We start from the raw sequence: 13,865 nt of genomic DNA on the forward strand, positions 1-13,865 counted from the left end.
ATTACTGAACAATAGCAATAGGTGATTGTCATTGCCGGACAGTAGCAATAGGTGATTGTCATTGCCGAACAGTAGCAATAGGTGATTGTCACTGCCGGGTAATGGCAATGGGTGATTGTCACTGCCGGGTAGTGACAATATGTGATTGATACTGTGTGACAGTAGCAATTAGGTGATTGTTACTGTGTGACAGTAGCAATCAAGTGATTGTTACTCTCTGAATTTTGTAATTTTCTATGGTTTGAATTTTGGTGATTGTTATTGTATGACGATAACAAGATATATTAGTTATCTTCAACACGTGATTGTTACTGTAAGACAGTATCAATAGGTGATTGTTACTACCAAATAATAACAATTTCTGATTGTCACTGCCAGACGGTAGCAATAAGTGATTGTTATTATCAAATAATGATAATACTTGATTGCCACTGCCCGGCAGTAGCAATAGATGATTGTTACTATTCGATAGTAACAATTATATTTACTATTAAAACGTAAAAAATTATGGATGCCTCATCTTGATTTTTTGTATTTTATATTGGTTATTATTTAATATGTTTATGACATGAAAATACATAAATTATTATTTGTTTTTTTTGGGTGGTTTATGTACCAATTGGTACTGAAATGGGAAAAAAAAAAAGGGGAAAAATGACATTTTAAAAAACACTGTAGCGCTACAGTAACGGCGCACTGTAGCGCTGTTACTGTAGCACCGGTTTTTTAAAAAGTGGGCTGCTACAGTATTTTACTGTAGCGCTTGGGCCGGATGAATAGTGAATTTAAAAAAATGGACTTTAAAAAAAAACCCTAAAAAATATACTAATTTCATTTATTCATTATACTAATTTTATTTAACAATATTTGTCTCCAGCGCGTATTATATTTATCTTATATAACATAAAACCTATTATATAATTAGATTTCTTTAATATTTTTTATCAATGTAGTAGATAATATATTAAATAAACATATGGTAAAGTTTCATTCAAAATTTCCGTATTTTAATAGCAATTTTTGTCATTTCTGTCTAATTTTTGTCAAAATTTAAAATTTCTCGAAATTTCTGCGAGATCTGAAATTTTAGTTGTCGGTCGTCATGGCTTGGCCTCCAAAATAAAATAAAATAGAAAAAAAAATAGAAAAGTGTTACGCTCCCAATGTTCCCGCCAAAATGACCAGCTCATAAAATCCTTCTCATACACTTGACTGTGTTGCCTAGTGAAGTTCCGCGCCAGAGCACCCAAAAATGGTGTCTGCAACTCCGGGAAGAAACCCTAACCCTACCCCTACCCCCAAAAATGCGTACCGCATCGGAGGCATCCAAGTGGAGTTCCCGTACCAGCCGTACGGGGCTCAGCTGGCATTCATGAGCAGGGTCATCTCCACTCTCGATCGTGCTCAGAGAGACGGCCATTTCCACGCATTGCTCGAGTCTCCGACCGGAACCGGGAAATCGCTTTCTCTTCTGTGCTCGACTCTCGCTTGGCAACAGAGTTATAAGTTAAAGCATCAGTACGCCAATCTCTCGCATTCCAAGCCTGACCCTCAGGCCATGGCCGATCCGATGGGTCACGGCGGTGGCTTTGTTCCTGAAGAGGAACCTTCAAGTTCGTTTAACCCTAATTTTAATCGTTTTGGTTTTAGGTTTTCAAGAATCTGATTATTGTTTATGGGTTAGATAAATGGGCCTTTAATTGCTATTTTGTTGCATTAATGAGTGTTCTAGAATTAAATGTGTAATTTTTATAGGTGTTCAACTATCAGAGAAGTCAGGCCCATCTCAATCTGTGGCAAACAATAAGAACCAAAAGAAAGAGGCAACACCTACTATATATTATGCATCGTAAGTTGTTTATTTGCTTATTTTTTACTTGTTATTGAGCTAGCTAGCATTTCGAACATGCTTTCTTTTCATTGAACTAACCCTTGAAAAAGGCAACATGGAAAGTAGAGTTCACTGAACCTGATCATTGAACTACTATTGAGCATCAGATTCATTAACTGAAATAATGATCTTCTCTCTTCTGCTGTCTATTTAAGGAGAACGCATTCACAGATTTCTCAAGTGATCCGTGAATATCGGAAAACTTCCTATCGGGTGCCTATGGCAGTGTTGGTAAGTTTACTCAGTTCTCTTTTTTTGTTCACTCAGTTCCTTTTATGTTGTGGGTCAATGTTGATCTGAGGCCTCTACAAAGATTTGAATCAATGACCATTAAGATTTTCCAGTAACTGGGTTCAGCAGTCAGTTTAAACTTTATTTAACCAGAAAAAGAAAAAAGAGTTTCATAGAAAGTGCTCGGTCCCCTTGAAACCTATTGTCTTTCTGGTTGTTGTTATCTGCTTTATTGGGCTGATTTGAATGTTGATGTGCATGCATCTCTTTCTGTAGAGATCTGAATATGGTTACATGAGAAAGACTAACCTTGCTCAATATGAATGCTTCTTTAACCAAATATCAAAGTATATTTACCTACTCACCAAAATGTACAAAAGCAGAAAATGGATTAAATTCTTCTGTAACTTTTTTCTTCTCTTATTTTCTATTTTTTTTTCCAAGAACTCTCAGTAATTTGCTTTGTGTTTGTAGTCTTTATTCTGACTAATTTTCTATGGTTAAGGTTGCTGCAGTCTAAATTTACATTAATGATGGATGGAATCTTTCTTGTTTGCATGCTTGTTTGTTTTTTCACCATTTTCTTTGGTCCAGGCCTCAAGGAAGCATTACTGCACAAATGCACAAGTACGTGGGAAAGAGAATATTGACGAAGAATGGTGCAGCTTTAACAGATTTTTGTTTTTCCTTTTCCTGTCTCTTTTTTTTTTTGTCTAAAATATGTCATTGGAATTTGTCAGTAAGCTGCTTTTGAGGAATCGAGAGTTTGGATGCCTAGAATTTAAGTGAGTTATTTTATTATACATATGATTTCTTTTTTATTTATGTTTGGTTACGTTGTCTATGTATTTAGGAGCATAATCATTTATTCTCTGCAAACAGAAATGCACACAAAGTCAAAGGTCATCCATCCCTTCAGAAAGGAGGCTGCCATGAGGCCCACGATATTGAAGATCTTGTGAAAGTTGGAAAAGTTGTGAAAGGTCTACTTTCTTGTTATATTTCTAGCATTTGTCTTGTGTATATTGCTATGGTTACATCTCACCGGAGATTCTATTCATTTTTCAGGTTGTTCATATTATGCAGCTCGTTCTTTGTCAGATGATGCAGAATTGGTTTTTTGCCCATATAACTACATCATTAATCCAGTCATTCGGGGAGCAATGGAAGTAGATATTAAGGGAGCCATTATAGTTCTTGATGAAGCCCAGTATGTTGTACCACTTCATGTATATTTATTTTGTGTTTTGTTTTTCCCTTATTCACTCAGTTTTTGAGTAATTGTTGGTACAGCAAATTTATAAGTAACATAAGTCTCAGTGTTTCTTCAGTTACCAGTATTCCATGTATTGGGCTTCTCTTTGTTCAGTTATCAGTATTCCACATATTGAGCTTCTCTTTGTTTCCTTATTTACTTTCAAGTTATATTTGGTTTGACTTTCTTCATATTTCTTCTCATGCTCATTTATGAGGTAAATGAAAATTCTTCATTTTCCAATCTCCTGTTGTACTTGTTGGAGGAAGTGATGGATTCTCTTATTAGTATTATATGTTTCCCTGTAGAACTTACCTCTTTTAATAAAAATATTTTTGAATTTTAAGCTGCAAGATTCACTGGTAAAATCAAAGGTTTTTCAAATTTAATTTTTCCATATTGGTGATTCATTATTTGGATTCTCTTTTCTGCAAGATACAAAGTGAAGGAGATCTTTCCCTATTTTTTTGCCTAAATCATTGTACACAAATATTGTACAGGGTTTGCTGATTTTAAACACCCTAAAAATCAGCTGATCTAAATTTTGAGTTTCCCTAACACTTTTTAACTAAGAATTTCATGCTTTTGTGTGTAAAGTTATGTTTGCAACATAGGTGACGTTACTGCACGTTTAAAGCTGCAGTTCTCTTTTAAAGCTATGAAAATGACATGTTTTCCTTAGTTAGGGTCTGTGTTTCATTTTCTTGCTATGTTGTTCTGTGTCAGTAATAAGGCGTTGATTTCTATTTTTATACCACTTTCTCAAAAGTTCTATTTTCAAATTACTTGTTTGCAGCAATATAGAGGATGTTGCTCGTGCTGCTGGTAGTGTGGATCTTGAAGAAGAAATTTTGCACAGTAGGGGTCCTAAACTAGTAATCTTTTCTTTCCATGTCACTTTCTATTGCTTATATAGTGGTCATACTTTCTAAAAGAATTGCAGATGGAACTGCAGCAGCTTTGCCCAGGGGATGTTTTGGTTTACCAACCTTTATACGAAATGATACAGGTTTTGTTATATACAGTGTACTTGTAATTGTTTCGTGTAACTGTCTGTTTTAATTCTTTGGTCTTTAATGAGTGCTACATATGTATAGGACCTCATAAGTTGGATTGAACGAAGTAAAAATAAGTTGGAAAAGCGTGAATTTCAGCACTACGTCTCTTGGTAAGAATTTTGGTTGACCTGTTTATCAATTTTATTTGTTCTGTATTATTGTTTTATGAACAGATTGAATTAATAATCAAAATAAAATAATGGTTCATGCCATACTGGGGCACAGTTTAATTTGCCATTTTGTAATAAAACAGTAAAATTATTCTGAAAAAAATAAATAAAGCAAATGAGTATTCTACACCTATTTTCTGTTCAGTTGGACTGGCGACAAGGCTTTGAGAGAGCTCCAAGAAGCTAATATAACACAACAGTGCTTCCCAATCTTACTTGAATGTGCCACAAAGGTATTTTAGTTATAAAAGCTTCTGATGTTTCATACTATTTTGTGCTGTGTGTCAAGTGTCTGTTTTCTATTTCAGGCAATCAAAGCTGCTACAGATACAGAGTCAGAGGTACCACATTTAAGTGGCATGTCTGTTGTGACATTGGAAGGTAAAGCTCTCTAATTTATATGTTTTCATGTCCCGCTTTACCATTTAATATTTTAAATGGCTTTCTTTCAAAATGTCGTGCAGGGTTGTTCTCTTCTCTTACTTATTTTTTCTCAAGAAATGGGTGTCATATGGTTGATTATCAGCTTGCTTTACAACGATATGTTAAAAGAGATGCTGGTAAGAAGTTAATAGAGCTGTTAGCTGTTAATGTTTGAAGATGGTGATGGAGAAGATTTTCCTGGGCTTTTTCATAGAAATTCTCTCAGTATACCATTTCAATTTTTATAGAATTTATAGTCTGTAATTGGTACAGCAGAAACACGGTCCAAATTTTGTTTTGTTGTTAGGTTGGTTAGTCTCATTATTATGTTCCTCTTTGATGTACTATCTCTGTGCGAGCTGCATTTAGATAAAATATGGATTCTGTTATTGTATCAGGACAAGGTTCTGGCGATTGGACACATACCTTAAGTTTGTGGTGCTTGAATCCTGCTGTTGTGTTTAAAGATATTGCTGATCTTTCCTTGTCAGTCATTTTAACATCGGGGTTAGTATAGCGCAGGTGAACTTGTATCACTTTATATTTAATAATTATTACTATTTATCCAAATGAATGTTTGCCACTGTTGACTGACCACAGATTTCTGCTTCTACTGGTTTGGTTTCCTACACCATTGCTTCAGTTGCATTGTATGCGTCTAGGTAGAATAATATTTACAGTAATAATGACCTATTCTTTCTTGAATTTAGGACTCTGTCACCAATGAATTCCTTTTCATCTGAGCTTGGGCTTCAGTTCGGAACTACTCTGGAAGCTCCACATGTAATTGATGTTGAATCACAGGTACGATAATGTCATTTCTTTGTCTCCTTACTGATCATTGATTCTTGTTGGTTGCACAGCTCTTGTAGTTACAAGGTATCAGCTTTTTCACTACAGGTTTGGCCTGCTATTATTTCTGCTGGCCCAGGTAATTTACCATTGAATGCAAGTTATAAGACAGCAGATGAATATGCCTTCCAGGTAATTTGGCAAAATTTGTAATTGATTCTATAGTTTATTTTGAATAGGCTGTTTCCCCCGTTGTAAAATAAAATTTTTGTTGTATGTTATTCTGAAGGATGCACTTGGAAAATCCTTGGAGGAAATTTTCAAAATTGTGCCAGGTGGCTGTCTTGTGTTCTTCCCAAGTTATAACCTGATGGGAAAACTATGCAAGCGTTGGCGTGGAACAGGACAATGGTCTCAGTTAAATGAAAAAAAGTCCCTTTTTATTGGTGAGGCTTTGTCTGTTCCCTTCTTCACTCCTTATGTTAAGCATGTTTGAGTAAATATTCCTTTCGTTGGTGAGGCCTATGTCTCATGGTTAGCATTTTGCATGGATGTAACAGTGGAGCTCATTTTATATGGATACTTACTCAGATGATTTTGCTTTATTGTTATTTTCTGTTCGACCGAAAATGCTTAATACTATTGCTTGGTGCAGAGCCAAGAGGAGACCAGGAGGAATTTGATCCTGTTTTGAAGAGTTATTATGATTCAATTTGTCGGGGTAATAAAGCTGATTTTGGAAGAAAGAAAAGTGCTAACAAGATATCAAGACAAAGTCACTTCACTGCAGTCCAGTGTGCAAAAAATAGTAAGGCTGATGGAGCTGCTTTTTTTGCTGTCTTCCGAGGAAAGGTGCACATGGTTCTGGTCCTATAAATAGATATTGATAGGACAGACTGTTCAGTTTGCACATGCTAAATTGTTTCATTTGTGCTTGCAGGTTTCAGAAGGGATTGACTTCTCAGATGACAATGCTCGGGCGGTGGTATCCTTTTCACTCTTATTGAAGTGTTTTTGTCCTTTTTTTAGCAGGGGTTGGGATGGGGAGAGGGGGGGGGGGGGGGGGGGGGGGGTGGTTTACATAATGGACTGTGGGCATTTGTTTAGATGATCTTTGACTGTCAATTTTTTACTATCCCAGATAATTGTCGGCATTCCATTTCCCAACATGTAAGAACTTTTCTTTTTTATTATTCATGCCTTGGGGAAAATGTCTTATATAAGTATAAATGTGCTGATTGTTCTCAACTTCTTTTCAGAAATGATATTAAAGTTGCCTTGAAGAAGAAATATAATGATACATATAAATCATCCAAAAACCTTCTGAGTGGGAATGAGTGGTACTGCCACCAAGCCTTCCGAGCTCTAAATCAAGCTGCAGGTATTTTTCCTCATCACCCTCATTTGATAGTTTTTTGTGCACCATCTGATAATTTTTAATTCTGTAGGTATGCTAAACTGTATTAAATGGCTTTTGATTTCTGTAGGACGTTGTATCCGACATAGGTTTGATTATGGAGCTGTCATTTTATTGGGTAAGTGTTCTTGAACATAAGTTCATGTCTCTTAAACCATTGATAATTTTCTTAACAGAAGATATGTTTTTGTTTGCAAATTTATCACCTTGAAATATTCTGCATGCAAATTGCAAAGGGCCTTAAAAAATTTAACTCTGAGAGACAACTAACTAATGTTTTCATGCAAGCTGGTTGCAAGCTGGTTTGGAAGCTCACATTTGGCTGACATTAGACTCAATTTTTTTTTCTTGCTATTAAATTAATCCAAGATTCATTTTCAATTCAGTTGCTCACAATGCAAAAGGTTCATTAAACAAAATTTACTTTTTCTTTTTGGGTGTAATTTATTAATCTTTTTCTGTTTCCATATCTTTCTTTTCACATTTGTGATGACTAATTTAATTATTTATTGCAAGCAGATGAACGTTATCAGAAAGAAAGAAATACAGCATATGTGTCAAAGTGGCTAAAGAAATCCATTAGACAGTATGACAGCTTGGACGCGTCATTAGAGGAATTAAAATCCTTTTTCAAAGATGTGAAGGTTAGCTGCATGTTCCAACTATATATTTGTTTTTTATTGTACTTTTCGTTTATAAACAGATTGGTTAACCTTCATGCAGGAAAGGGTAGGCAAGAATATGGTTACTGTATCGCAGAGTTTTGACACTAAAGAGGAAATTATTCCTTCTATGGATCAAAGTAAAGGATTTACACAAGTAAAAAATCAGAAATTGAAGAAGTTTGATCGTAACGGACAGAAGGAGATTTCTGAGGTGAAGCACGATGTCCTACTGAAATTTCAAGGTGATTCTGAAGTTCGGGAATTGGCACAAATGGATGAAGATGCTGACAATAGAAAGCAAATTATTGATCTAGAATGTAGCCCTCAGAAAGATGCAAGGTAAAATTGAGTCTCTATTCAAAGTTTAATTACTTTTGAATGTCTTTTAGGTATTTGATAGTCTCTGTTCTTGCTTTATGAAAATTGACATCTCCATTGTCACTGTTATCATGATATTTGATAGAGCCTTCCCTTCCATTGATAAAGTATAATAATATTATTACATCTACAGACGGGGAAGTTTAAATGGCTCTCCATCTTAAGACCTTTGAGTTCTTAAAAGTCTTAGCTCCTGAGCAGTTCATGATCACACGTTATATGGCTCAAGTTGATCTTGGGCTGAGCTCTGTATGTGTAATGTATGTACGACTATATATATGTCCATGTACATACATACTGGTATAGGCCTTGTCCTACATGATTAATCTTAATTTGTCCGTTTCTGGACTGAAACAGAACTGTGGAAATCATACAATTATGTCTTCTCACTGGAATCCATAAAAGGGAGTTGCATGCGGTTACTTGTTGATCAGGATGGATTTGCTTAATGTCTTATTGCATAACTATTTGTCTGTAGTTGATAGTTGATTGCTAGATAAGTGGCTATGGTATGATGTATCTTTCTGCCAGACACTCTTAAGTTAGTAAAAATTAGAACTCGTGCATGATAAAAGCCTTTTCTTTTTTTTCAGGTACCCAAAGCCATCATTGTCCATGGCATTCTCTGATGAAGATCCAGACATCTGTATTGTCAAAGAAACCCCGGATGGCATCATTTCCACTTGCAGTCCAGGATCCTGTAATAAGGATGAGAACTCTAGTTCAACTTCAACCACAATTGAAGCCTCTTCTGATTGTCCTGATCAATTGTCATTCCAATCGGCATCTTTAACCAATTGTAGCAAAGCTTCTCCAAACGCTCAGTGTTCTGTAGCAGCTACTCCTGAAAAGAATGTGACTTTGAACACCCACAGCTCGATGCTTGAAATAGAATCATCTTTGAATTTAAGTGTTAATTCTCATACCCAAAAAAGGAGAAAGTTCATGCATTCACCACTGGTTAGCTGTGTTCAGGGGCAGTCTGATTCTCCTGATTCCAAAACTCCTGATTATACTAGTTCTGTAAGATTCACAATGGCCAGTAAAGATGCAAATCGCAAAATTGAATTTAGTGTTGAGAGTAATTGTTCAGAACACAAATCCAAGTCTAGTGTTCATCATTTGCTCACAATGAGTAATTGTAGTGCTTCATCCGTGTCTGTAATGGACAAGAGACTACAAATTTCTTGCTCACTCTGCCAAAACCCACTGGGCCTTCCTGAGAATGATCTATATGTACCATGCTCAATAACTTTGTCATCGAAATTTCACTTAGAGTCTCTTCACAAGGAAATATCGAAGTCTCATATTGGGAATACATCATCAGGCATACCCGTTGTCATAACTGACATTTCATCAGTTGATCAGCAACTCTGCAATAGGACTTCTGAAGGTGCTCCTGGACAGGGTATATGGTGTGAAGAAGACGGATGTGTTTTCAGTACCATCTTCTGCCCCTCCTGCAGTAGTCAAAGTAATTGCCTTGGCGTACAGATCATGGCAACTAATGCGACAAACGTTCATTTACTCAACAAGGTAGGTTCTATTTAAATTTTATAGGTTAGTGGAATGTGTGCTGGTAAGTTACATGAAAGGTTTCTCATTGCAATCTTCTTGATCGAAGTTATTGTTCAGTATCCAACTGCAATGCAAAGAGTATTTCCCCTGTGCCTAAATCTTGCAATCTGTTTAATGTTAAAAGCATGGAATATGGTTATCTTCTATAGCCGGTATGATATGGTGCCTCTTTCTCACCTGACTCATTTATTATGTTGGTTTTCTTTTCGAAATTCAGATACTGTTTTACTTGGATCAGTTGCAAATTAAAAACCTTGAAGCATCTAGTGACAGAACTTCAAAAGACGATGTAAGTTTGTAATATATGGTCTTTCAATCTTTTTGGTCATGGTAGTTTGACAGATTTTGTAATAATGCTAAAAGTTAATAACTGATAATTTGAATCTATTGACCAATACATGGAGGAAGCAACGCATGCAAACAAAAAGGTGATGATTTGCCTTTGGATTTGAAACTCTAGAAAAAAAGTTTAGGACTCTTGTTATCCTATAGAATCAGTGAATCACAATTAAGTTATCACAATATATAGCAAAATGCTAGTGGGAAGCATTTTTTATTGGATTCCAATATAAAGTTCTTTTGGCAATGTTACTGAAAAATTGATGGAATATTGAATGGCTAGTCTGCTTTAACCATCTGAAGAGCATTTTCAGTATACAGGAATTACGTTGTAAATGGCCAAGATAATCTGAATAACATGTCCTAGCATATTTGTAGGGTTTCTTGCCTGCTAGTGGTTCAAGCATGGATAAATCTTCCATTCTGAATTCCTTTGATAAATTCTCGTACTCCCCACTACAACAGAACCAAGGAGGTTGGAGGACTACAAAATCAAAGGTCAGGAATTAATAAGGAATGATTCAAGTCTTATTAGTGCATTCTTTCAGGGCAGATGTACTAATTAATTTCTGTAATGGTGCAGCTTAAACTACCCAAAAGAGGCTTACATCCTGAAGCAGAGGGTTAATGACAGTACTTGTGTGCATATCTTCTTTTGTTGTACATGTTAGCTTGGAAGATGGTGATGATTGTCTTTGTCTTCATGTTTTTGATTGCTTTCTGTCAGGGCAGATGTGTTCATATTTGTTGTGCTAATCAGTGACAGGAATGTAAATATCTGATCTTGTGGCACATATCTGCTCGGGGAGATGCCAATGATGATGGTGCTGATTCAAGTCTGATTATAGTCAGTTTTATCAGGGCGAATGTCATAATTCATTTGAGATCCATTCTCGTTCATTGGGAAGAGTGGTTTATATATATATATATAAAGCTGCTGAGGGTTGATGAGAGGACTTGTTTGTGCATCTGATTTTGTTGCACACATCAGCTTAGAAGATTCCAATGAGGATGTTTACACTGAATATGAAGCTGGAATTATATAGCATCTAAATTACCGAGGTAACACAGGTTCTAGGAAATTAAGTGCATTTTTGTAAACTATTTATATACTGCATTAACTATTTGGGTTTCCAGCTGTTGTGGACTTAAGTTATTGCACTCCCCCATAGTAAATGAGTAATGACCAAATGAGGTCCTGTTATTGTGGTTCTGATTCTTCTGAAAGTGAAACCAATGAGCAATCACCTGTAGCTATAATACCAATCTTCTCTACAGCCTTAAATAACTTCATTGTACCATTATAATATTCCGGTAAACCATGCCCACGAAAAATGATCTAAACACTAGCATTTTCAACTGAATTCTTTCAAGAGTACTAAATTACTCATGAATGCTAGTATGAAGGACCGTTTTATAAAAACTCTTAGATTAATTCAATGACACATTTTTATTAAAATAAAGTATTACCTATACCTATTTTATTACTCAATCGCCCATTTTAAATTACTAACACTTGAAAGAGTAAACTCTAAATTCTAAGCATTAATATGTGCCGTTTGATTCGGAATATAATTTTGGGAAAAATTTACAAACAGGACACATGCTTTGACGACTGTTTTATTTCAGGACATTAATTTTGATTCGTGTTAATGAAGGACACATACTTTTATTTTGTGTCAATTAAGGACCTTGTTTTATCTCAACTTTGGCTCGACATTGGACCCATCAAAACTTTACTAAATTTAGTAAACTTATACTTAGTTTAAAGCTATGCATCTCCTCTTTACAACCATATAAACATCACTTAAATCGGACATCTACAACTCCAAATAATTGGCCAAAAAGTAGGGTACCCAAACTATCCAATCGGACCTCTGGAAAAAAATTTGGAAAATCAAACAATTTCGAGTACCCTACTTTAGGGCCGATTATCTGGAGTTGTAGAGATCCGATTTGGGTAATCTTTATATGGTTGTAAAGAGGAGATGCATATCTTTAAACCCAGTATAATTTTTCTGAATTTGGTGGAGTTTTGATGGGTCAAACGTCAGACCAAAGTTGAGATAAAAACTGAAAAAAAAACATGGTCATTAATAAACACAAAATAAAAGTATGTGTCCTTCATTAACATAAAGCAAAATTAATGTCCTGAAATGAAACAACCAGTGGCGGATCTAGACATCCACTGGTATGGGGGCAAGATAAACCCAGCAGGGGCGGAAGCGAGGGAGCAGGGGCGACGGCGAGGGAGCAAGGGGCGACGGCGACGGCGAGGGAGCAAGGGGCGACGACGACAGCGAGGGAGTAGGGGGTGACGGGCGACGGTGATAGGCTCTGGTTCTTTCCCCTGTTCTGGTTCTTGCCCCTGCTCTGCAATTTTGCCCCTGCTAGCCATGGCTGCAACCAAGATTTCATGGGGTCAAGATTTTTCATCAAGCCCAGCCTTTCTGAGTTCATGGGGTCAAGTGACCCCATTGACCCCACTGTAGATCCGTCACTGGAAACAACTATCAAAGTATGTGTCCTGTAAGTTTTTCCCCCCTATAATTTTTTGTGAAGTTTTGTGTAGCGAATTGATTGGCACTCCTTGGCATATTGTTTCACGCTTGCTAAATTCTACAAAATAACCAAACTCGATGTTACTGTCACCTAATGACAACAAAATAACCAAACTTGGTGTTACTGTCACCCAATGACATAATTGTCACTACCACTCTATGACATAATTGGTGGGATGGTCCTACCACGTCGTTATACTAACGAAGTGGATCCAACCATGCATCGTGCATGACTCAAAGCCACGAAATAATATTTTGTAATAAAACGAAATAATATTTTGTAATAAAATAATAAATTTAAATATTTATAAATTTAAATATTTATTTTATAGTCCCATTGCATTATGTAATTTTATTTTACATTTTTAATATAGTCTTTATATTCCTAAAGCATGTTGTGTATTGGGAATGATAAATTCATAATTTTTTAAAATATGTGGTTGGACCCAGCATGACAATGTGTTAAGATTGTCTCACCCAAGTTTTTCACTTTTTCTCCAACCTCTTTCCCTTTTGTGAGCAGAACCTTTGATTAAGAGAGAACCAAGAGGCAAGAGCTAAGGAAAATCCCTAAAAAATGACCAACCAACTAACTATAGTTGTATTTCTTTCTACAATATTGGAGAGGTCCTAAGCTCAAATCTCTCGTCCCTAGGTCTTAAAAAACAAATGCCAAATGACACCTTTTGTGTATGTACTTTCACGAAATTTTCACTTTGGCCATGTTTTTTCAATTTTGGCAATTTCAATCATGCACTTCCAATATAATAGCAATTAAGTTTAAATTGTTAATCTTGTTTAAATTATTGACAGAAAATCTAACATGCTTCGTACGTGAGTTGCATTTTGGACATCTTAGTTCACCTAGATGCCTATTTAAACTCATATCCACCATTGAACACAATTAGTTTGGCACTGAAACCCCTTATTTTTCTAAATTGATTGTATCCAACAGTGGGTAAGTGCTTATATAAACATTCAAGTGAGGTAAGATGTTAAAAATACCACTCACGAAGCATGTCGGATTTTCCCTCACCAATTATGCGCGATGAACAATTTGATCGATTGTATTAGAAATACATGATTGAAATTTCCAAAAATTAAAAA

General features: G+C 35.8%; 1 protein-coding gene across 1 annotated transcript; it reads left to right on the forward strand.

Moving 5' to 3' along the window:
• Positions 1-1,252: 1,252 nt before the first annotated feature.
• On the forward strand, positions 1,253-11,101 carry LOC147273096 (uncharacterized). The gene is made up of 28 exons (XM_086227374.1): positions 1,253-1,613; positions 1,756-1,849; positions 2,047-2,122; positions 2,717-2,781; positions 2,863-2,907; positions 3,005-3,105; positions 3,191-3,332; positions 4,174-4,235; positions 4,313-4,386; positions 4,475-4,545; positions 4,751-4,838; positions 4,914-4,986; positions 5,070-5,165; positions 5,427-5,535; positions 5,739-5,832; positions 5,929-6,012; positions 6,110-6,266; positions 6,476-6,672; positions 6,761-6,805; positions 6,962-6,990; positions 7,080-7,201; positions 7,308-7,355; positions 7,757-7,881; positions 7,961-8,241; positions 8,874-9,816; positions 10,076-10,147; positions 10,576-10,695; positions 10,781-11,101. The coding sequence occupies exons 1-28, from the start codon at positions 1,253-1,255 to the stop codon at positions 10,823-10,825; spliced, it is 3,819 nt and encodes a 1,272-aa protein (XP_086083500.1). The 3' UTR covers positions 10,826-11,101.
• Positions 11,102-13,865: the final 2,764 nt, after the last annotated feature.

The sequence above is a fragment of the Dryas octopetala genome, chromosome 9, assembly GCF_963921425.1.
Source record: "Dryas octopetala chromosome 9, drDryOcto1.1, whole genome shotgun sequence".
NCBI lineage: Eukaryota > Viridiplantae > Streptophyta > Magnoliopsida > Rosales > Rosaceae > Dryas > Dryas octopetala.

Coding starts and splice junctions, on each gene's coding strand:
- LOC147273096 (XM_086227374.1), top strand. CDS start 1,253: ATGGTGTCTGCAACTCCGGGAAGAAACCCTAACCCTACCCCTACCCCC. Junction 1,614..1,755: donor TCCTGAAGAGGAACCTTCAA/GTTCGTTTAACC, acceptor TAATTTTTATAG/GTGTTCAACTATCAGAGAAG. Junction 6,806..6,961: donor ATGACAATGCTCGGGCGGTG/GTATCCTTTTCA, acceptor TTACTATCCCAG/ATAATTGTCGGCATTCCATT.